This window comes from Oncorhynchus mykiss, chromosome 22 (assembly GCF_013265735.2).
Source record: "Oncorhynchus mykiss isolate Arlee chromosome 22, USDA_OmykA_1.1, whole genome shotgun sequence".
NCBI classification, from domain to species: Eukaryota; Metazoa; Chordata; class Actinopteri; order Salmoniformes; family Salmonidae; genus Oncorhynchus; species Oncorhynchus mykiss.
Window position 1 is genome coordinate 14,612,100 of NC_048586.1, and position 24,259 is coordinate 14,636,358.

The window sequence follows — 24,259 nt, forward strand, 5'->3', positions numbered from 1 at the left end:
AGAATTGCGTTTAATCTGCAGAGCAAATAAATTAGGTGTTAAAAGTTACTTTGTTTTTATGCGCTAGCACCATCATTTATTTTAGAAATGCAGCCGGTGTGTTGTTGTGAGCCCCTGCATTTATACGGTCTGCTGTTTTACAGAGTGATGTGATTTCCTGGAGACACAGAGCGGATGCACAGCGTTTTGCTCTGTTTTACTTGGGAAGAACAGAATCCTCCTTGTTGTTTGTGGGCTGTGTTGAGATATACTGTCACGCCGTTTAAAAGAGCATTTTGATTCTGCCAGAATGAATGAGTTTTTGTCAACCTCCACTCATCGTGGCTGACTAGACTAAAACGTCTACCCATCTTGACTGGAGATCACAGCAGCTCCAGATAACATGCTTGGTGATTGAAGGTCGAAATATTTTGAATTCTAATGGGGCTGCTGGATGAATTGCCTGAAATAGACTGTAGAATTTGTCTGCTTCCTCCTCCTGCCCCCCTTCCCTGTCCACTGTGAAAAGAAGCATTTGGAATGGCTGGGCCCGATGATCATAGAATTATTGGATGTTGATTCTAAACCCCTCAAAGAGGAGTTGCTATGGAGATCTCGTTCCAAACTGTGAAATGATTCACCGTTGAAAGGCTGGAGGGTCTGAAAGCCGTACACATCATTGTTCAGGTGGCGGTTGGTTAGGAAATTGCTGGTGCCTGTGCAATCAGCACCGCTATGGTAGTTAAGGATCTAAAAAGGTTTGTTCTCTGAATGATGGGGGACAACAGTGACGTGCATATGATGGTTCCTTTCAATCAAGGCACCCTCAGACCCACTGGCTTGAAAAAAACGACAGAGGAGACTTAAATGAAAAGGGAATGAACACCATTATTGTCTATCAAAGTTAATGAAATCTGGAGCCTCCCCAGTACATTCATTCTTCGGCTGCATAAATAACCAACTAGACTGAGAGGTTATCTTCCCAGTCAGATGTCAGCTCTTTACTTTGGTACCCATTTTCAGTGGCAAAAAAATATTTGCTGAAAGGCTACCACATTTGATACATCAGTTTGGTTGGAAGTACTACAATTGGCTTGAGTTTAAATTGGAATGGGAGATACCTTATGAGGTAGCCTACTAATATTCATAGGACGAAACAATGTCATTGTGTGACAATCAATTCTGAAACGTGGGATCTTTGACGGAAAAATTAGGACGTACTTATATACCAACATAACATTTCTGAGGTCCTTAACAAAAAAAAAAGGTAAGATACAGATGCATTTTCCGTTTATGCTCTCTGTTGAGAAACTAAATAACCTAAAAGAAGGAAGATGAGTCCAACATGAAAGTCTGCTATCACCTTGTTTCATTATATATATATATATATATATATAATACACAAAGATATTCCCAAGATCAACATAAAGAGTCATGTCTGCGTTGGAGGTGTTTTGATGCAGGGAAGGTGGCCATAATGTGCTTTTCCTGACAGGCCCATAAAGTAGCTTCTACTGCTCTGAATACCAGGAGAATTGCGGTACTAGGTTTGTATAGAACATCTTAAAAGCTGGGCCAGGAATGCAAGCGCTTCAGATGTGCTCTTCCCCCCTCTCGCATGTGAAAACATGCACAGGAAATTAGCAGCCAGTGAATACTGTAATTTGACTGAATTATGTTGACCACATAGCCTCTCCAGGTAGCAACATCAGAGGAGTCTGTTTGATCAGTATTGATCTGTTTCCTGTCTCTCCTTGTCTTTGTACTTGACCGAAAAGTAATGACATCAAGCCCTTCAAACTAGCTGCATGTTTTCAAGTGTTTCACCTCTACAAACGGAATATATATGGCCTCTTGAAACAGTTGTCACCTTGGTTCATTGAAAGCTCACATGTCAGCACCCCAGAGGGGGAAAAAAAGGTGAAAAACAACAACAAAAACTATGAGCCCACGACAGTGCCAAATGATTTGAACAAGAGATGTAACAAACCTTTCGCTCGCCACCTCGATTAACCTTTACCCCCGCACATTGACTCGGTACCGATACCCCCTGTATAGAGCCTCGTTATTGTTGTTACTTATTTTTTACTTCAGTTTATTTGGTAAATGTTTTCTTTCTTGAACTGCATTGTCGGTTAAGGGCCTGTAAGTAAGCATTTCACGGTAAGGGCTACACTTGTTGTATTCGGCGCATGTGACAAATAATGTTTGATTTGATTTGATACCTATTTGTACTTTTTCATGTCTGTGAACTTTATTCATTTCACTATGGGAATGGAAGTCTACATTGCCGATGCTGTAAAAAGGCAGAGTCAATCTATTGAGAGGTGTTAAGAGAAGACGGAGCATGTTAGACGCTCAGTCGTTAGAACATGGCCCTTGCGATGCTAGGGTTGTGGGTTCGATTCCCACAAGGGCCCAGTATGAAAAAGTACTCATGTATGCACTCACTAAATATATGCACCAGCTAAGTCGCTCTGAATAAGAGCATCTAATAGAAAGGAATAGAAAAAGGGAAACAGAGCAACAGAGCCTACGGTCCTTAGCTCCCACTGGTGCTACCACTGGTGCTCTAACATATCCAGGGCTCTAAAAAAAAAATAATCACTTGAAAAAGTTAAGAGCACAACATTAAATTTAGGAGCACCAGAAAATAAGATGTTTTAAATTGATTGAGATACAGCTAATATCAATTCAAGCTACTTTTGAAGCACATGTTTTGCCCTAGAAACTAATATGTAAGACTGTAAATACATTTGTTTATTATAAATTGTACAATGGGTGGGTCTAATCCTGAATGCGCAATCCACTGTCTCATCAACCCAGCCAAGCAATTTATACATTTGATCTCCACTATAAAAAGCGTCTAGACATTATCTCACATTTCTTTTAGAGTAACATTTAGTTTTCAATGTGTATAAACCTTGCTGTCTGTCTCCAACATTTCAAAATGGTTTCAATATTAAAATTTGATCTCCAGCAGACAGACAGGCAGCGTTTCTCAGCCAGTCGAAATCATGTATCAGCTGGCATCATTTTTATGCATATATACAAAGAAATGTCAATTCAAAAAAGGTAGAACGAAATTAAGTGCAGGTAGTTTGCAGTCTTTCCAGCTTCAGTTTGAAGAAATTGTGTTAGCTGTGTTGTTGGCTAGCTCCTCTGAACAACAGTGTCCTGATGAGTGAGCACATTTTCTATGCCAGGCGAAATCGCGCCTCATTAGCTCATTGTTATAGATGTATCCAAATAAATGTCCCTAGAAAACAGCTTTAAAAAATGCAAATGCAGCTACTTTGCTGTTATTCTGGAAGCGTTTTTTTTTTATGTGACTAAGTTAGCCGAAGTTGGCTAGCTAGCGATCAAGGGATAAGAACGTTGCCAGCCAGTATGACAATGGAACATTTAGGACGAACGACTGGTTCGCGTCCATAGATACAGAACAAAAAGACTGAACGACTGGGTCGCGTCTCTAGCAACCGAACCGATAGAACGAACGACCAGCTGGCTTGGGTAGCAACCCTAGATTTGTGTCAGGACTATATCTTGTGGAAGGATGTAATACGATGAATAAATTCATCAAAATAAAGTTTTTAATGAAAATATGTCAATCATTATTTGAATATGTTGGTAACCCGTTGTATAAAAGTGATAATGCTCTTGAAGCCGGTATTTGGCAGATATATTGGAATGGTTTTCCGGCCCTCGAGAACACCCATGCCAATATATCCTCCAAACACCGCCTCCTCAGTCATTATCACTTAAAGCTAAAATGTTGATATGAATACCTGTCATGTGGAATATTAGGTTTCTACATTGTGTAAAAGCACAATTTTCCTATATCGATGCATTACATTGAAAATCATACGTCTCTTTAAAAATGAAAGGTTTGTGATGACAACATGCAAGAGATCTGTCATTCATTCATTGCTATCTACGACCATTGATATCCCGAAGAAGCTATCCAATTTCCTTTTTTTCAGTGCCCCCAAATGTTTGGATATACTGGTAAAGTTACCAGGTTTGTTAGCTAGCCAGCCAATGAGGTAACATCACTAAACGAATGTGAAACAAATGGTTAACGATGTCGACGGGCGAGTCGTTTTAGAACGTTCCACGACATGGTTTATGAATGTAAAATGCGGTCCCGGAGACTCGCAATAGGAAGATAGAAATGTTGCGCTGGTATGAGCCAGATCTTTTGACCTGACTGGTTGGGCCAGAAGCAAGCCGTTTTCGCTGTAGTCATGGTGCAACCATGGTGCTAACGAATCTGCACTCGCTAGTTTCTCCAGGGCCCTCAGAAACAAAGGTACAGCGTAGCCTAATCATTACAACCAATTATTATCTGGGAGATTTTTTTCGTAGTCACACAGTGCTCCCAAAATAAAACTCCTAGTCGCACAGCAAAATATTTAGTTGCATATGCAACCAAATTAGTCACACTTTTAGAGCCCTGGTCCTATCCCATGACTATGTTGAGGCAAGACTTCCCCAGACTCCACTCCTCTCGGCCGTCCTCTGGTCAGGGCAGTGTTGAGCCACAAGCCCTGAGAAGATAAAGTCCTTTGTTCTGTCAATAAAGGCACACCTGGTAATGGTCTCTTCAAAACATACAGTATTTGAAATGAAGTTGTAAAACGTTAATTGCAAGATAAGCTTGACTCCTGAAAACCAGATCCCCCCCCCCTCTCTTTTTTTTTTACAGTCTTGCTTGTGGCTTTGTGTGGCGCCGCAGTCTCATAAGTGCTGTCTTCACAGAGGCCTACCCAGACCCAGTCGTTAAAGGCCTAATTGTGGAGATTTCCCTCCTGTTTTTTTTTCTTCTCTTTTTCTCCTCATACATAGATAGTAGCCCACTTACTAAGGCCTGAATGGCCCTGGTGTGATGTAAATGTGAAATTAGAGGGAATGAAAGTAAATTACTTTGCAATGTAGTGTTCAGTAAAGACTGTCTTAGATCACCGAAGGGGTGGTGGATCAGCTGTTCTTAAACTTAGAAGGACAGAGGAGCTTCTTTCTTTTGCCGTGATGATAGTCAAATATTGGCCAAATTCACAATCCATTTATGAATTCTGTGTGTTTAAATAGTGAGTTAGTATTATGCTCTTTGGTTTAATATAGCTTTTTCTTGATATAGTATTTGTCCTTTTGCTGTGGGGGCTTTCATTTAAATGATTAACAGTATCAAAATATAGCTATTATAATGAGTTATATCACTTATGTAAAGCCTTTCCAACAATGTATTAGGTAACCACCAAATGGATATTATAGATGTCTCCTATAGAACAATAAAACCTCACAAACACTATTGTTTTATCTGCCCCCCCCCCCCCCCCCCCCCCCCCGGAAAAAAAATCAGAATCCTTTGTCAGTATGCACATTTGTGCCTCTCTCAAATGATTCACATTGCATTATTTTCACTTTAAGTTCATGGAGGGACCGTGCACACAATAGCACATTTTCATTCTAATCAGTGTAGATCTGGGAGCTGGCAAATTGGAGCAGCAAAACAATAATTCCACTGATTAGCCCCTTTCTGTGTGGCGTAAGTGAACTGTTTATACTGTGGAGTACCTCTGGAAGAGGAGAGGAACCAAAACAGCCTGATTAGGCAAAGAGTAATTGGATAAGTTCATTTTACCATGAGCACGACGACGCGCATGATCATGGCAGCTTGCACCAAAGTGTAGAGCTTCTGTTGACTTGAATGAGACTGGAAAGTTTGATTTCATGTTCGTCTGTAATTTTGTTGTCGATCTCATCACGCTATCACACAGTTCAAAATGATTGAATGGTGATGTAAGCAGTTGCAGATTGCTAGTTTTATTTGAAAAAATCCACATACTGTTGTGTAATGTCAGGGGCCAGAAGAAGCCAGTGTAACAAGCCCATAAAGAATGTATTTGCTGATTGTTTCTCTTTCTCTTGATTGTTTCATTTTTTTCCCACTTTCAGACTCCCAGTGATGAGCAGGGGTGTTGTTGGTCAGTCAGAGATTTGATATTCCCTGCACAGTAGGGAGTCTGGAACACACACAAAAAAATGCTGGGTTAAAAACAACACATAGCTGGGTAAATAGTGGACAGAACACACATGGGGTTGTTTTGACCTAGCTAGTTAGGTCACAAACAACCCATTGTTTTTTTAAGTTGGGTTGTTGATGCTGAGTTATTGAGCTGTGATCCACCGGGTCAGATCAGGTGCGGGGCTTAGTAAGGGTGTGGCTTTCAGATAGTTATTTTTGGCCACCTGTGAGAGTAAATGTAATCCCGGTTCATCTGTTCTGTTGTATTGTCAACACACTTTTGTAGCCAATTGAGGCTTACACAAGTTGAGTTCTTCAAGTGCCTATGTGTATCCCAATTTTGGGATAGTTACCATTTTGTTGTGATATTTAAATAATAATGTAATTAAAATGTGTAATGTGCAAAAATATTGAGGGTAAATTTAAGTTTGCAGTGTACAAACATAACATGATGAACAGGAATGACATTTACTCTCACAAGTGACCAAAACGACCTATATGTAAGCCACACCCCACTCCTCCTAAAAATTAACTATGAATTACGTTTAAAAAAAAAGTGAAATGACTTATGAATTACATTCAAAAAAATACCCAGCATGAAAGTGAATAAAAACCCGACTGATCGTTAAATTAACCCATGTTTAAGTAATCAAAAAATGGGCTTTTAGATAGTTATTTTTAGTCACCCGTGAGAGTAAATGTCATTCATGTTAAATTTGTACACTGCAAATTAAAATGTTCCTTCAATATTTCTGCACATTTCATACCTTAATATAAAATGTGTAGTATTATTATTTAAATATCACAGTGGTAATCATCCCAACATTGGGATATGCATCGGCACTTATGAAACTCATACTCTTGTGTAAGCATTATTAAAGCATTATTAAAGTGTCAATGCTCAATCTTAGCATGTGTTGACAAGACAATAAAACAGATTAACCGGAATTACATTTACTCTCGTTGGTGGCCAAAAATCACTATTTGAAAGCCACACCCCTACTAAGCCACGCCTCCAGTCTTCTGATCTGACCCGGTTGATCATAGCTCAATAACCCAGCATCAACTTCTGATCTGACCCGGTGGCTCATAGCTCAATAACCCAGCATCAACTTGTGTTCTGTCCAATATTTACCCAAATTGGGTTCTTTTTAACCCATCCTTTTTTTGTGTGCAGGACTGTCCCTTACCAGGGGAAGGGTGGGGAGTAGGGAGTGGGGTGTGTGATGGTCCTTGCAGCTGGGCCATAATCTGGATATAGAGAGGATTCTGGGTGGATGGGTGGATGGAATCTTGATGAAGTCTACCAAAGAGAGTATGAAATTCTTGTTTCATTCTGTTTTCTTAAGTGAACTGACAAATGTTTATGTTTATATAAACCAGATAGACAATAACTATAATATTCCTATGACTCATTTTTTTTATTTAAAAAACGTCACCTTTATTTAACCAGGTAGGCCAGTTGAGAACAAATTTTCATTTACAACAGCGACCTGGCAATTCTAAACTGAGTGGCTTGATCCCTTAATGTTGATTGGCTGACAGCGGTGGTATATCAGACCGTGTACCACGGGTATGACAAAACATTTATTTTTACTGCTCTAATTACGTTGGTAACCAGTTTATAATAGCAATAAGGCACCTCATGGGTTAGTGGTATATGGCCAATAGGCAAGTTGCGTTGTGCATAAGAACCGTGGTATATTGGCCATATACCACAACTCCTCGTGCCTTATTGCTTAAATATAACACACATCACTGAATTTGTTTAAAAATCAGGTTGAGGAGAACTTAGGAAACTGCAGAGGTGTTCTATTGCCCATTAAAACCCCATCCGCACCATGAATCAATATTTCCAACATGAATCATGGTTGAAACTTGTTCAGAATCAGAAGTATGACAGCCATGAATCAGTCAAATGACTAACTTTCTCACCGGGCCTCAACTGTCAACAGTCCTCTCCACGGAGGTGTCAGCACTTCAACCAGGAGTGCTGTTTGAATTAAGTAAGTCTTCGCCAACACGCAGATGCCGAACACAGCGTGCGTCATTCATCAACACAGCAATGTTTCTAACCTGAGTTTCAGTGTCCTGACAGCCACCACACAGGGGAATGATACGCTTCATGTTATCGTGACAATGGAAAGTGTACGTGCAACTAAAGATGTCAGTGCTTTTAACTAAAACGGTTTTCATTATTTTCTAAGTAATGAGCTGAAACATACACAGGAAAAAAAAACGTGTTTGTATTGAGTTACATGGTGTTTTACCTGTGACTTAATAGAAGTAAGACTTTCAGAAAACAGGTTTATATATCAGCTGGATGTCCAGGAAGCCTTAAGTGATTCTTGTCAGCTGCCAGTTGGGTGAATGATAACGATCACTGTGCTGACACTAGTTAATGACATGGTGGATAGTGGGCCAGAGAGGTGCCCTTCTCTGGTGTTAAAGGGTTGTCAGTCCCCATCTGACAGAGCCCCCCCCGTCCCTTCCTGCCCCGTGGCCGGAACCCTCAGCCCTTCTCCAGAATCAGAAGGAGGACATCATCAGTTTCTGCCTAAATTGTGTGGTTAAGTGCTTCATTATCCAATCACCATCAATACCATGGCAAGTAGGCCATTGAGTAGCAGAGGGAAGGCTGTATTTTATATGTACTCTTATTTACAGTAACATTTGTAACAAGTTATGGATACATGTTTTTATCCAGGCGGTTTGTGTTTTGGTTGGCACCTCACCATTTGAAGAGGCTCGACCAGAGCTACAACACGCCATACAGATTTACATTTTGGCACGGAAAGTTGTTTTGTTTCTCAGCACAATAAAAAACAGAAATGCCTTTGGCAACACTCACATATTGTGGTACTAAAGTTGGCAAGGAGCTCATGTTTTCCATGTAAGGAAACGACAACTGTGAGAGGAATTGACCATGACTCTGCAAGTTGAGGAGTCATAGTAGTGCTTACAAAACGTGTGCTGGCTTACAGTATGTGGTGTGTAGAATAGTCAAATGTATTGTGAAGGGGCTGTTAGATTTAGGTTTTCTTATATCTCCCACTGTGCTTTTTGAAGTGGAAGTATTTTATTTATTTTGTCCCCCTGAGAATGTAATCATTTTTGGGTATCTCAATATCCATAGGGCAATGCAGCAGGTGTATGTGTGTGTGTGTGTGTGTGTATGTCCCAGGAGGTTGGTGGCACCTTAATTGGGGAGAACGGGCTCATGGTAATGGCTGGAGAGGAATATGTGGAATGGTATCAAATACATCAAACACATGGTTTTCTGGTGTTTGCTGCCATTCCATTTGCTCTGTTCCAGCCATTATTATGAGCTGTTCTCCCCTCAGCAACCTACACTGATGAATATGTGTGGGAATGTGTGTATGTACAGTACCAGTCAAAAGTTTGGACACACCTACTCATTCCAAGGTTTTTCTTTATTTTTTTGTATTTTCTACATTGTAGAATAATAGTGAAGACATCAAAACTATGAAATAACACAAGTGGAATCATGTAGTAACCAAAAAAGTGTTAAACAAATCTAAATATATGTTATATTTGAGATTCTTCAAAGTAGCCACCCTTTGCATTGATGACAGATTTGCACACTCTTGGCATTCTCTCAACCAGCTTCATGAGGTAGTCACCTGGAATGCATTTCAATTAACAGGTGTGCCTTGTTAAAAGTACATTTGTGGAATTTCTTTCCTTAAAAATGCATTTGAGCCAGTCAGTTGTGGGGGTGGTATACAGAAGATAGCCCTATTTGGTAAAAGACCAAGTCCATATTATGGCAAGAACAGCTCAAATAAGAAAAGAGAAATGATAGTCCATTATTACTTTAAGACATGAAGGTCAGTCAATAATAATAATCACAGTGGTTGTAGAGTGTGCAACAGGTCAGCACCTCTGGAGTAAATGTCAGTTGGCTTTTCATAGCCGATCATTCAGAGTTAGAGACAGCAGGTGCGATAGAGAGAGAGTCGAAAACAGCAGGCCCGGGGACAAGGTAGCACGTCCAGTGAACAGGTCAGGGTTCCATAGCCGCAGGCAGAAGAGTTGAAACTGGAGCATCAGCATGACCAGGTGGACTGGGGACAGCAATGAGTCATCAGAGTGAATCAGGCCTTCGTGGTCAAATTGCTGCAAAGAAACCACTACTAAAGGACACCAATAATAAGAAAAGACTTGCTTGGGCCAAGAAACGCGAGCAATGGACATTAGACCGGTGAGTCCAAATTTTATATATTTTTTCCAACCATGTCTTTGTGAGATACAGAGTAGGTGAATGGATGATCTCTGCATGTGTGGTTCCCACCATGAAGCATGTAGGAGGAGGTTTGATGGTGTGGGGGTGCTTTGCTGGTGACACTGTTAGTGATTTATTTAGAATTCAAGGCACACTTAACCAGCATGGCTACCACAGCATTCTGCAGCAATACGCCATCCCATCGGGTTTGCGCTTAGTGGGACTATGATTTGTTTTTCAATAGGACAATGACCCAACACACCTCCAGGCTGTGTAAGGGCTATTTGACCAAGAAGGAGAGTGATGGGGTGCTGCATCAGATGACCTGGCCTCCACAATCTCCCGACCACAACCCAATTGAGATGGTTTGGGATGAGTTGGACCGCAGAGTGAAGGAAAAGCAGCCAAAAAGTGCTCAGCATATGTGGGAACTCCTTCAAGACTGTTGGAAAAGCATTCAAGGTGAAGCTGGTTGAGAGAATGCCAAGAGTGTGCAAAGCTGTCCCGAAGGCAAAGGGTGGCTGCTTTGAAGAATCTCAAATATATTTTAATTTGTTTAACACTTTTTTGGTGACTATGTGATTCCACGTGTTATTTCATAGTTTTGATGTCTTCACTATTATTCTACAATGTAGAAAATTGTACAAATAAAGAAAAACCCTTGAATGAGTAGGTGTGTCCAAAATTTTGACCGGTATTTATCTATAGTGTGTGTGTGTGTGTGTGTGTGTGTGTGAGAGAATCTCTGTAGCTACAGCAAAGGTTTAAGTAATTATGTGTGTGGTAGTGTGTTCTAGTGATGTTATACTGTTTCTGTACTCTAAAGGTGCGTTTGCAGATGAGGACATTGTCCACGTGGAGGGGAACGTGGACCCAGTGAGGGACATTGAGATCATCCATGAGGAGCTGAGGCTAAAGGATGAGGAGATGATCGGGCCCATTATGGAGAAGCTGGAAAAGGTGGCCGCGAGGGGAAGCAACAAGAAACTCAAACCTGAATATGTGAGTCAGTGTCTCAGCATGTCTACTGCATCCCCCGCACAGCACGCATCAACACAAATAATAACCCTCCCACACACTGCCAATGGGAAAAATGTATTTTTCTGTTCCTTCCCATTGGGTCTCCCTCTGCCACATTTTTCTTTATTTTTCTGAGATTGAAAGTGATCGGGGGTCAGGGGTATTCTGCTGTAGAAATCATTAATAGAGATTTACGTATTCAGCTGCCAACCCTGGGTCACAGTGCTGGGCTAATGAAAGTGTTTTCACAAGTCTCTTTTCATCTGAAGTAGTACTCAAATCACAGCACAGCTCTCGCACTGCGCTCTCGCACCCACAGCAGTCTCTGGAAATTGGGTGAGGCCATACAATGGGTGACCCACAATCCCACAATCTAGATATGAATACAATAAATGTTTGGAATGTGCTTTGACAGAACATTCTTCGGTTTTCCGCAGTGAGAAACCGAATAGACTGTAAGATTAGAGGGCATCCAAATACACTGTATATCATATCGACTTAAAAGGAAGCTCGGCAGTATTTACTGCTGCAGTTCCGCTTCTGTTTTGATTGCGTGCTCTGCTCTGTCCCTCCACCGCTAGTGACGCAGGATGCAGGCAGTGATGCTGCCTGTGTCATGTACTCTCAGTGTGCAGGGCAGAGTGAGTATGAACCCCTTTGCAGAATGGGTGAGTAAGCGAGGTAATCTGGTCTTTCAGCGGGAGCGGCGTGCCCAATTTCAGAACCCCGGCACATGAGGGTCTGACCGCTCATTACATTAACGAGCGGGGCCATTTCACCTGCCGCAGGGGCCCTGGCCGGTCGGTCCCCCGTCAGAGTAATCCCCCTTAGCAGCCCGGCAGACGGGCAAGCCATTCAGGCCAGGCAGGTGGCCGCTGACGCACGTAATTGCTGGCAATTTTAGGCAATGAATAAAAAGGATCTGCATTACTTGCCAAAGGTTGTGTGTGCCTTCCCAAGCAGAATCTATGTACGGTGCCTTCAGAAGTGAGAGAGCGGTCCTTATCAACGGCTCTGGCGAACTTTACAGGGGATATAATGCATTTCTTACAGGCCGAATGTGGTATTTGACACATTCAAACTGAGTTTGATTTTAGGGGGGAAGAAAAGGTGTGTTACTGAGATTATCCTTCATTCTTGTATTTATGTCCAGGTTTAGGGTTCGGTATGTAGGCAGTACCCTCTGCCACTATATTCCACGACTCTCCTTCATTTACTGCGGTGGGCTAAGTCAGCATCACACAGAGTGTTTCTTGGTAGTCTTAAACAAATCTATTTTCAAACAAAAGTATACACCTCACACACATGGTTATGGGCTTAATAACAAGAAGACGCCTGTACCATGTCAGGCATAGAGTTGCATCCCAATATTACTTTTTATATACATCACAGAAGACTGAAACATTTGTAAAAAACTTTTGAAATAGAATGTTTATTAATTACAAAACATTAAACATTCTACGCATGAGGCCAATAGAATGCGATTTGGTCATTTGATTGCAGGAAATGGGTACTAATGTAAATAAATGAATGGTTTAGCATCACGTCCTTTTATAGTGCCAGGAGTACATTAAAATAACCAGGTAAATAGCATGTAACTAACATGAACTTAAACAGTAATTACATCCTGAGATTTGGCACTTACTGAGTAATTATCGAGAAGTTAGAATTAAGCACTAATTTCCGTAGCTGCCGCATGTTTTACCAGAGCTCCTCAATCAGTCCTTCTCTTTCGAAAATACTCCTGAATTCTGAATGAACACATATTGAAATTACAGATCTTTTTTACATTTCTGTAGTGTGACATATCATACACATTTCTCAACAACAACAACAAAAAAAAAATATATATATATATATATATATAATATGTTACTCAATATTCTATAGCTAGCAAGATGCATTGGATATTGATAGTACTGAGACAAACATGAGGTGTTTTTGTAACTGGAGCTGATTATTCCTGTTACAAAATAGACACGATATCTTGTGGTGGTTCAAAAGTGATTAAAACCATGTCCTCTGCCTTTTTCGGAGAATACTTGGCCAATTGAACCATGCGTGTATTTGCTCAGCACGAATTCAACTGACTGATTGTGGGCCCACGAGAAAATATGTCTTTATATAGTAAAACACTATAGGCATTATGTCGCAACATAACAAGCTATTCAAACTCATATTACAATAGTTTTGTTATGGTCACTTAAATCCATTTGAGATCACGATGTACATTGAACAAGGAGAATATTTCACTGTTTTTTTTTTCCTCCCAGCTGAATCCCAGAATTCCCCGCCCTTAACAAACAATAATAGTCAGCAGCTAAGACCCCCAGCAGTGTTTCCTGGTGGCAGGCGTATGTGTTTGACCCCTGTGGGACCTATTTGCCTTTTATTAACACCTGCCTGTTAGAGGAGCGCTGTACGGAGGCCCAGAGCTGATGAGGGAAACCTGGAGCGGGTTCAGCCTGTGTCACTGGCCGTTTGCTGTTTCCATTTCACACATGATTAATCTCTCTGTGAAGGCTTGGGCTGGCGCGGGCGGACTGTGCGGCGCTCTTCCTGCTCTCTCTCCTGCTGGCCGCACTCTGGCTGCCTGACTAAAAGGCCTTTAGAATTCCTGCGGAGAGAGATGTGCAGAGAGTGAATGCAGCTGGCTGGGGTTCAGTGTGCGGAGCTTTTTCTGCCATTGTGTAATTGAGGCTCTGACAGGCGCTTTTCCTCTGTTCTTTCAAAGGGGAGTGTGATTGTGAAGTGCTGCTAGGGTTTGGGGAGGAAAGAGGAGGTAGGGGGAGGGTTGCAGGAGGTGGAGGAGTTTTTATATGAAGGGGGAGGTTAAGTTAAGACAGGAACAAAAAGAATGTGTTCCGCTAATTTCTGTGGGGCCAGAACAACAATAATAGGCTCAATTTCTTTATTACAAATTTTATAACTGCCTCCCTCCCATGTTCCCACCCATTCCCACTCGCAGATCCTATGGCCCAGTCTTGCCTGTGGTCTCAACCCACTACTGCTTCAGTAATGAATGTGGCAAACATTGCTGGAAAAGCCTAATATTTTCTCCAGTAGGAACAGTGTGTAATTAGTACCTGACTAGTGCAAACTCAATGTGACTGCTCACTGCAGAGAGCCAAGGGGAGTGGACATCATACGCGTATCTCTAACGAACTTGCTTGACCTTTTTTCTCTCTCTCTTTTTTTCCCTCTCTTTTTTTCCCCCTCCTCGTACTTTTATTATTGGAATGGTCTTCATTGAATACAAGTGTATCGAATATGTGTGACAAGCAGGTTAAAACATAGTGAGACTAGGGGGTGAAGGGGGGGGGGGGGGGGGCTTGTGCGTGCCACCCATGTCAAAGCCTCCCCTGTTTCAATATGAGCAGGCATTGTTCATTTGGGCATCAGGATACCGTGCATTTAGGAAATAATTACCCTGTACCCTGCTGGGTTTACATTATTGCTCATCTCCTTTAATGGCTCCTCGTTCATTCTCTTTGAATCCCGAACAGGACGTAACGCTCAAAATCAAGAACTGGGTAGCGGATGAAAAGAAACGCGTCCGCTACTGTCGCGATTGGACTGAGAAAGAGGTGAGGCTTTGATGTCACACTCAAATGTATTAATGCCATTTATCAGGCTCGTCTTTTCATGTCAGACTTCTGCTTTTGAGCAAAACGCTTTAATATGCAAATCCCTTAATGTGCATGCTGTCTTTTTGGGGGGTATTTCTGTGTTGCTTTGTCCGGCCTGATATTGATCTAAACGCTTTATAGATGCTCCCTGCAGAGTCCAGACCAGATTCTAATTTGATTTGGCTTCACTTTTTTACTCCACGTCCTCCTCAAAGGCTACTTTGGAAAGTTTGGGTCCTCAGTTACCCCCCCCCCCCCCCCCCCCCCCACCCTTCTCTCTCTCTCGCTCTCTCGCTCTCTCTCTCGCTCTCTCTCTCTCTCTCTCTCTCTCTCTCTCTTTCTCTCCTCTCTTTCTCTCTCTCTCTCTCTCTTTCTCGCTCTCTTTCTCTCTCTTTCTCGCTCTCTTTCTCTCTTCCTCTCTCTCTCTCTCTCTCTCTCCCTCTCTCTCTCTATCCCCCCCTCTCCCTCTCTCTCTCTCTCTCTCTCTCTCTCTCTCTCTCTCTATCCCCCTCTATCTCTCTCTCTCTCTCTCTCTCTCTCTCAGTCTGTCTCTCTCTCTCTCCCCTCTCTCTCTCTCCCTTTCTCTCTCTCTCTCTCTCTCTCTCTCTCTCTCTCTCTCTCTCCCTTTCTCTCTCGCTCTCTCTCTCTCTCTCTCTCTCTCTTTCTCTCTCTCTACCCCCCCCTCTCTCTCTCTATCCCCCCTCTCTCTCTCCCCCCCTCTCTCTTCCTCTCTCTCTTCCTCTCTCTCTCTTTTTCTCTCTCTCTTCCTCTCTCTCTCTATCTCTCTCTCTCTCTCTTTCTCTCTCTCTCTCTCTCTCTCTCTCTCTCTCTCTCTTTCTCTCTCTCTCTTCTCTCTTCCCCTCTCTCTCTCTTTCTCTCTCTCTTTGTCTCTTCCTCTCTCTCACTCTCTCTCTCTCTCTCTCTCTCTCTCTCTCTCTCCCTCTCTCTCTCTCTCTCTCTCTCACACAGATCGAAGTGTTGAACAAATACTTGTTTTTGACATCCCAAGCCAATGATTTACCTCATTAACCTCTCAGAGAAAGACTACTTCAGAAGAAAGAACAAATGGTAAGTAAGTGCTCAGAAATAGGGTGGAACCCCACTGACTTGACAACCATGGACAACCATTCCCCTTTTACAAATGTGTATTTACCTACACCATGGACGCCATACACCTTCCTATACTTTCAACGCGTTTTTCCCCCACAAAAGGTGGATGACCAAAATAAAAAAGGTCTGTAAACGGCCATTACGTCCATTTACACTCCAACACACCACTGGTTACCAGTGAAGTTAGATAGGCCTACTGTACAGTACTCCTAATAGTCCCGTGGTGAAGCTTCCTCATTCTCCACATGCTAAAGTCCTCCCTCAGTCACTGTGGAGTAAGCTTGTCTACTACTGCAGTACCCACGCTGCTCTACTGGCTCCCACGCAATAAGATAGTGACTCTGTGACAGGACATGTTTGGGCGGTGGCACTCAGCCCCCTCTGACACTCCAGTCACAGCCAGCCCTGCAAAACCGAAGCAGCCCCCGAACTCTGCACTCCATTAACTACTCTAAAACCATATGGTTTTCATTTTCTATCAGAAAATGCTCTTTTCCATGTGATATCAAAGAGGGTAAAGGCTTCAAATGACAACAACATAAAAAAAATAAACATTCATAGACTCGAAACCCAAAAAGTAATTAACGTCATATGAAGAGAGCCAATAAATCATAAGCAGGGTTCTCTTTTAAATAGTGTGATGTCTACAATTGTTTTTCTCAAAATGTTTGGTTTTGTCTGACGAGTTCACCGTTTACAGATGTTGTTTGCTCTTCATCGAAAAATGTCTTACTGGGTTGACTCTTTATGTCCAAAGACGTATTTTACATGGGATTCAAGTGAGACATCTGCAACCCAAAAATGTGTGTGGCTATATCACCTACTGTCATGTATTTCCTTCCTATTGAACAGGTCAGAAGGTTGTTTATGTGATCAGGGGTATAGTACTATTTGACTTGTCATCTTAAGCCCGGCCTGACTTATCTCTGTCCCATAAACTCTAAGGTGCGACCTCAGTCTACATGAAATGGTGTCAGAGTGTCTCCAAATGTTTTTGTTTAGGTCTGGTAAACAGTGGCTCGATGTCCCGTTCATTCACCTGAGTTACATGGGCCAACCTGTATAGCTGTGGGCTGTGGCAGAGTGCTAGTGCAGCCAGAGGGATGATAAGAGAGGACTTTTCCACATGACCACCTTTGGGAGAGTGGAGTTGTGATCTGGCGACATAGAGAGCAGGGATAACAAAGTGGACAACATCCATTACAGGTGAAAGGGATACTTGTCTTATCTACGTTACAGCCACATACTGTCGATAACCAGTAACTTGTGGATTGGTATCACACTTTTTCAATTGCCCTCTAGGATTTGGTGTCAAACAGTTTTGCCTCTGCGTTTGTTTTTCTCTGTTTTTGCTTGGCAGCTGCGTTCGATTAGGAGGGAAGTTGTTTACCTGATGACTGTTGGTTCAAATGTTCCTGACACGAAAGAAGGTCTGTCTGTCTGACAGCGGGAGGAGGGAACGTTGCGTCAGAAATGCATAAATCAGATGATTCATGACGTGCGGAACATCACTCATGGGCAGGAAGTATTTCATGTTACCTGTGTTTTGTTTTTTTTAACTGTGAGAAGGGCAATAAATCTGGGGAGTTTTCAAATGGGCAAGCGGTAGTGCGGCGGTGTCCTGAGGGCTGAGCGTGAAACAATGCAGACATCAAAGTGTTTATGTTTGACAAGTGATGAGTCACTTCCCTTGTCCAGAGTGGAGCCTACACCTGTATGGAGATGATTACAGGTAGATTCGGCTGCCCTTAAATGTACACTAAATGCTGCTCTCAACCCTAATAGCAGGCAGTCTGCTCTAGAGACGCCAGACTGCCATTTGGCTGTCGCCAGACTCCTGTGTTTTTCCCCAGAACAGTTGAGATGATTATACGGTTAAGGACTATTCAAAGCAAACAGCAAGACAAATTGCAATCGCAGCTTTTAATGTGAGAAGACAAGAAAGAGGAACACAGCATAAGGCAAATGCAGTGTTGAGTTTTTTTTGTTCAGGACACTGAGGCCATTTGGCAAACGTACAGCACTGTATTCATGTACATAGTACAGTATTTTCAATGTTTGTTAATCACATATTCACTTTCAGGCTCTCTTCAGTTGGTTGTATGTTTCCATCATTTTGCCACAAGCATACTTTTTAACGGCACACTTTCCATTTGAACGTCAGTGTTTGATCACAATGGTCAGGCAGCGTGGCGAACGCAGAAGGCCTTGTGAGTGACAGACCCAGGCCTGCTGTTGTAATTGTGTGTGTTTACATCAGAGAATCGTTCCATGTTCTATAACGTAGGGAAACAACCCTACCAGACGATACTGTAGTCCAGGGAGGGGGAAAAAAAAACGTCAATTTGCTCGACCACAATTACCCTATTTGGAGTGCGGGGTTGTGTAACCACTACATACCAAGCTGACCCCATTTTAACAAGAATAAACAGTATTAGCTTTAGCATGAAGCCATCATTAATGGCGGGATCACAGAGGGACGAGAGGCTCCTTTCATCCTCAGGTTCTCTGCTGGAGACGGTATATCATTTACTGTAAAGGGAGGGCACGTGGGTATAATTCCATACAGTGCAGTGCGTGTGTATGAGAATGTGTACATGTGCATGTTTGAAGTCTGTTGCCGAGGCGACTCCATGCTCATTTGGATGTTGGCGTAATTGCGGTGTGGAGATCAAAGGCCGGCTGGCCGAGTGATGTTCCAGAGGAGCCTTTACCACGCGGCCCTCTCCTCTGTGGAGCGGAGGCTGCCTGCTGCTCGCGCCGCTCCCCTCTCCCCTCCAGCCATGCGCTGCCTCCTGCACATCCCCGCTCGTAAAAAATGATTAAGGCCGCATTTGTCATGTGTTTATGACTGAGAGGCATTGCGTGATAGGAAATGGCATCTACAAGAGTCTACCGAGAGGCTTTCTCCTCTTTCTTCGGCGTCAATAGGCTGCCCGGAACACTTTTGTCTGTACCACATAGTTTGTGTGTTAGAGAGGGTCATTACTCCTCCAATGATAATGTGGTGGTTTGTCTGCTGTTTGTGTGTTAGAGAGGGTCATTACTTCTTGGTTGATAATGTGGTAGTTTGTCAGCTGTTTGTGTGTTTTCACTTGTCAAAGCGCAAGCTGGTCATTTAAAAGTTCCTGGTCTTTAATATTTTCTTTTGAGTTGATATTATTAGATATTTAATCCAATGTCCTTAGCAAGAAAAACAACTGCTGTCCCATTTAGAGAGACAGCCTGTTTTGCTGAAGGGTGTGCTTTAAAGTAAATTGGACCTCTTAAGTAGGTGTTTCGACCTTTAAGAAAACTGGAAAGGGTGACCTCTCTGAGAGTACCGTGAGTGGGGAGAGGAATGGCCAGGCACTGAGGCTCCTCACAGGGGGCTTTTACATACAAGAGGTGAGTGTGTGTGTGTGTGTGTGTGTGTGTGTGTGTGTGTGTGTGTGTGTGTGTGTGTGTGTGTCTGGGGAATGGTCGTATATGTATTGCTGTCTGTCTGCATATGTCCTGTGTCTCCAGACATGTCACTTTGTTCTTACTGAGTGTCTGTGCATTTCTCTCCTGGTTTGGAAAGGAAACCAGCAGGTATGTTTGCTCAGTGAACTACCCCAGCTGGCCTGTAGGTGGTGCTTTGACAATTAAAGTAAAGGTACCCCTGCAGGGAGTCTCAGCAGGGCGGCGGTTCTAAGCCACGTTTAGTTTTAAGATCTCACTGTCTGAGAGGATGGGCTTAATTTGTTCCTCGATTTGTACAACCTGGTCATCCATGTTTTGTTGAGGTCTTCTATTCATTAAGATTTCAGGATTTACTTTATTTGTAGTTTTATTTTGTTGCAGAGTAATGATAACTGTATATTTTCTTTCATGTCAGATGATTTGTTAGTGAACTGCCAAGCGAGCATGTCTTGGTCCCCATTCAATTTTGAGGCACACTGGACAAACTGACTGAGGGAAAGTATCGTTGTGATCTTTTCAGAATCGTCACATGAAAGCGGTGGCAGCAGCCCACTTCTGCTACTCCAAACCATAATTCCCATAAACAGAATTGAAAGTTAGTAAGTGCAACACCACTGGCTCCATCCAAATTTTTAGGAACTGCTGTCTAGGCCACGGTTTGCCTTTCAAAGCGATGTGGAAGATATATGATCAGTGGGTCCCCTTTCATTCTGTGTACAGCCGTCTACTTCTCTCCCCTCTCCCCTCTTCCCTCTCCCCTTGTATACTGTGGGATCCTGAAAACACTTTCCCATGGTAGGAAAGACGTTCCCTGCTGCCCACACTAACTCCTAATGGAAGCCTTCAGTTAGGCTTTGTAATGAGTGTGAACGACTGGAGAGGCTATGAGAGGAGTAAAACATAACCAGATGGTGTCTCATAAAATCCTGCAGGATCAGTTCACTTGGCTTTGTTTTTGACCGTCCCTGGTCTGTTTCTCCTTCAACGTCAGCAAAACCAAGGAGCTGATCTTGTACTACAGGAAAGGGGGGGGGGGGGGGCATCACGCCCATATTGACATCGATGGGGCTGCAGAGTGGAGAGGGTGAAAAAGCCTAAAATTCCTCGGCTTGCACATCACAGGACCTGGCACGAACCAATCACACCAACAACATCGCCTCTTCAACCTCAGGCAACTGAAGAAATTTGTCACGGACCCTCAGATCCTCAAGAAGTTTGAGAGCTGCACCATTGAGAGCATCTTGAATGGTGCGGAAATGGCACCGCCCTCAAATCAGGCCATCAGACTGCTGAACAGCTCACGCTAGATGTCTCCCTGTACAGACCTGCACTTTAGATACTATTTGCACCTTAGAGACCATCTGCACTTTAGAGACTATTTGCAATCTCCAAACATCCAACCCTTACACACAAACACACACACACACACACACACACACAAGCACTCCCATACACACATACACACACACAATTACAGTCAACGCTGCTGTCCTATTATATACTATTCATTCAAATGCATGACCAAGACACCACCCACTTTGTGCTCCCCTCACTAGGCACAGGAGGCTCCTGAGGGGAGGACGGCTCATAATAATGCCTAGAACGAAGTGAATGGAATGGTATCAAACACCTGGAAGCCGTGTGTTTGATGTTTTTGATACTGTTCCATTCATTCCGTTCCAGCCATTACTATGGGCCGGTCCTCCCCAATTCCAGCCGCATGTGGCGCTATGTCATATTGTCTTTATTATTGATTATTGTACTGCAACACAAGCATTTAGCTGTACTTTTTGTGCCTGCTAGAAACTGTGAACGTGACAAATACAATTTGATTTGAACACGTCACACACTGTGTCACACTGTTGTTCACCATGTTGGACAAGTACAAGACATTGGGTAGCCTGGCTGTCTTTGTTGTGGTCTGTGGGGTCTGATGGGGGTCTGGTGGGGTTTGGTGAGGCAGACATGCAGACAGAGACAGCTCTGTTCTGTTGTTGTTATCACTAATGAGATCCTGACGGTGAGTGTCACAGACTTCCGTCCTGGCCGTAGGAACAAAGCAGACACGTTTATTCTCCGTTGACCACACAAGACGGCGACTAGTTCCTCAAAACGTCCCCCTTGTGTGATAAAGATGGGGACAATGCCAACTGTGTATGTACTTGACCAGAGAGATCAGTTCAGGTTAGATCTTGACTAGAGAGATCGGTTCAGGTTAGATCTTGACCAGAGAGATCGGTTCAGGTTAGATCTTGATCAGAGGTCCCATTTAGCTGATTACAGCTAAATGGTCAAATAATAATAATCACAGGCAGAACAGTTGAAACTGGAGCAGCAGCACGGCCACCTGGGGACAGCAAGGAGTCATCATGCCAGGTAGTCCTGAGGCATGGTCCTAGGGCTCAGGTCCTCCGAGAGAGAGAAAGAAAGAGAGAATTAAAGAGAGCATACTTAAATTCACACAGGACACCGGATAGGACAGGAGAAGTACTCCAGATATAACAAACTGACACTAGCCCCCCGACACATAAACTACTGCAGCATAAATACTGGAGGCTAAGACAGGAGGGGTCAGGAGACACTGTGGCCCCATCCGATGATACCCCCGGACAGGGCCAAACAGGAAGGATATAACCCCACCCACTTTGCCAAAACACAGCCCCCACACCACTAGAGGTGAGACAAGGCCGAGTATAGCCCACAAAGATTTCCGCCACTGCACAACCCAAGGGGGGTCGCCAATCCAGACAGGAAGATCACATCAGTGACTCAACCCACTCAAGTGACGCACCCCTCCTAGGGACGGCATGAAAGAGCATCAGTAAGCCAGTGACTCAGCCCCTGTAATAGGGTTAGAGGCAGAGAATCCCAGTGGAAAGAGGGGAACCGGCCAGGCAGAGACAGCAAGGGCGGTTCGTTGCTCCAGAGCCTTTCCGTTCACCTTCACACTCCTGGGCCAGACTACATTCAATCATATGACCCACTGAAGAGATGAGTCTTCAGTGAAGACTTGAAGACCGAGATTGAGTTTGAGTTAGAAATTCTAGGGTCAATTAGGAGGCCTGCGTCTTGTGCGCGTAGCGTACGTGTAGGTATGTACGGCAGGACCAAATCAGAGGGATAGGTAGGAGCAAGCCCATGTAATGCTTTGCAGGTTAGCAGTAAAACCTTGAAATCAGCCTGACTGAAGATTATTTAGTGCTTTATCCGGGTAGCCGGAAAGTAGAGCATTGCAGTAGTCTAACCTAGAAGTAATAAAAGCATGGATACATTTTTCTGCATCATTTTTGGACAGAAAGTTTCTGATTTTTGCAATGTTACGTAGATGGAAAAAAGCTGTCCTTGAAACAGTCTTGATATGTTCGTCAAAAGAGAGATCAGGGTCCAGAGTAATGCCGAGGTCCTTCACAGTTTTATTTGAGACGACTGTACAACCATTAAGATTAATTGTCAGATTCAACAGATGATCTCTTTGTTTCTTGGGATCTAGAACAAGCATCTCTGTTTTGTCCGAGTTTAAAAGTAGAAAGTTTGCAGCCATCCACTTCCTTATGTCTGAAACACAGGCTTCTAGCGAGGGCAATTTTGGGGCTTCACCATGTTTAATTGAAATGCACAGCTGTGTGTCATCCGCATAGCAGTGAAAGTTAACATTATGTTTTCGAATGACATCCCCCAAGAGGTAAAATATATAGTGAAAACAATAGTGGTCCTAAAACGGAACCTTAAAGAACACCAACATTTACAGTTGATTTGTCAGAGGACAAACCATTCACAGAGACAAACTGATATCTTTCCGACAGATAAGATCTAAACCAGGCCAGAACTTGTCCGTGTAGACCAATTTGGGTTTCCAATCTCTCAAAAAGAACGTGGTGATCGATGGTATCAAAAGCAGCACTAAGTTCTAGGAGCACAAGGACAGAGCCTCGGTCTGATGCCATTAAAAGGTCATTTACCACCTTCACAAGTGCAGTCTCAGTGCTATTATGGGGTCTAAAACCAGACTGAAGCATTTCGTATACATTGTTTGTCTTCAGGAAGGCAGTGAGTTGCTGCGCAACAGCCTTTTCTAAACATTTTGAGAGGAATGGAAGATTCGATGTAGGCCGATAGTTTTTTATATTTTCTGGGTCAAGGTTTGGCTTTTTCAAGAGAGGCTTTATTACTGCCACTTTTAATGAGTTTGGTGCACGTCCGGTGGATAGAGAGCCGTTTATTATGTTCAACATAGGAGGGCCACGCACAGTAAGCAGCTCTTTGAGTAGTTTAGTTGGAATAGGGTCCAGTATGCAGCTTGAAGGTTTTGCGGCCTTGATTATTTTCATCATTATGTCAAGAGATATAGTACTAAAACACTTGACTGTCTCTCTTGATCCTAGGTCCTGGCAGAGTTGTGCAGACTCAGGATAACTGAGCTTTGAGGGAATACGCAGATTTAAAGAGGAGTCCGTAATTTGCTTTTCCTCAAAGAAGTTCATGAATTTATTACTGCTGAAGTGAAAGCCATCCTCTCTTGGGGAATGCTGCTTTTTAGTTAGCTTTGCGACAGTATCAAAAAGGAATTTCGGATTGTTCTTATTTTCCTCAATTAAGTTGGAAAAATAGGATGATCGAGCAGCAGTAAGGGCTCTTCGGTACTGCACGGTAGTGTCTTTCCACGCTAGTCAGAAGACTTTCAGTTTGGTGTGGCGCCATTTCCATTCCAATTTTCTGGAACCTTGCTTCAGAGCTCGTGTATTTTCTGTATACCAGGGAGCTAGTTTCTTATGAGAAATGTTTTTAGTTTTTAGGGGTGAAACT

General features: G+C 43.0%; 1 protein-coding gene across 3 annotated transcripts in view; it reads left to right on the plus strand.

Annotated features, from left to right (window-relative positions):
- The window catches only part of LOC110501445 (obg-like ATPase 1), a 75,467-nt gene that overhangs the window by 23,565 nt on the left and 27,643 nt on the right, over window positions 1–24,259 (plus strand). Inside the window, exons 2-4 of one of the 3 annotated variants that reach the window (XR_005038793.1) lie at window positions 11,080–11,255; window positions 14,780–14,860; window positions 15,872–15,970. Coding sequence is in view for 1 of the 3 variants with exons in the window: in XM_036958803.1 (XP_036814698.1) it covers window positions 11,181–11,255 (75 nt within the window). In the remaining 2 variants the exon portion in view is untranslated. Of the gene's footprint in view, window positions 1–11,079; window positions 11,256–14,779; window positions 14,861–15,871; window positions 15,971–24,259 lie in introns of those variants that run through there. The other 2 variants (XR_005038792.1, XM_036958803.1) reach the window with 2 other exon arrangements.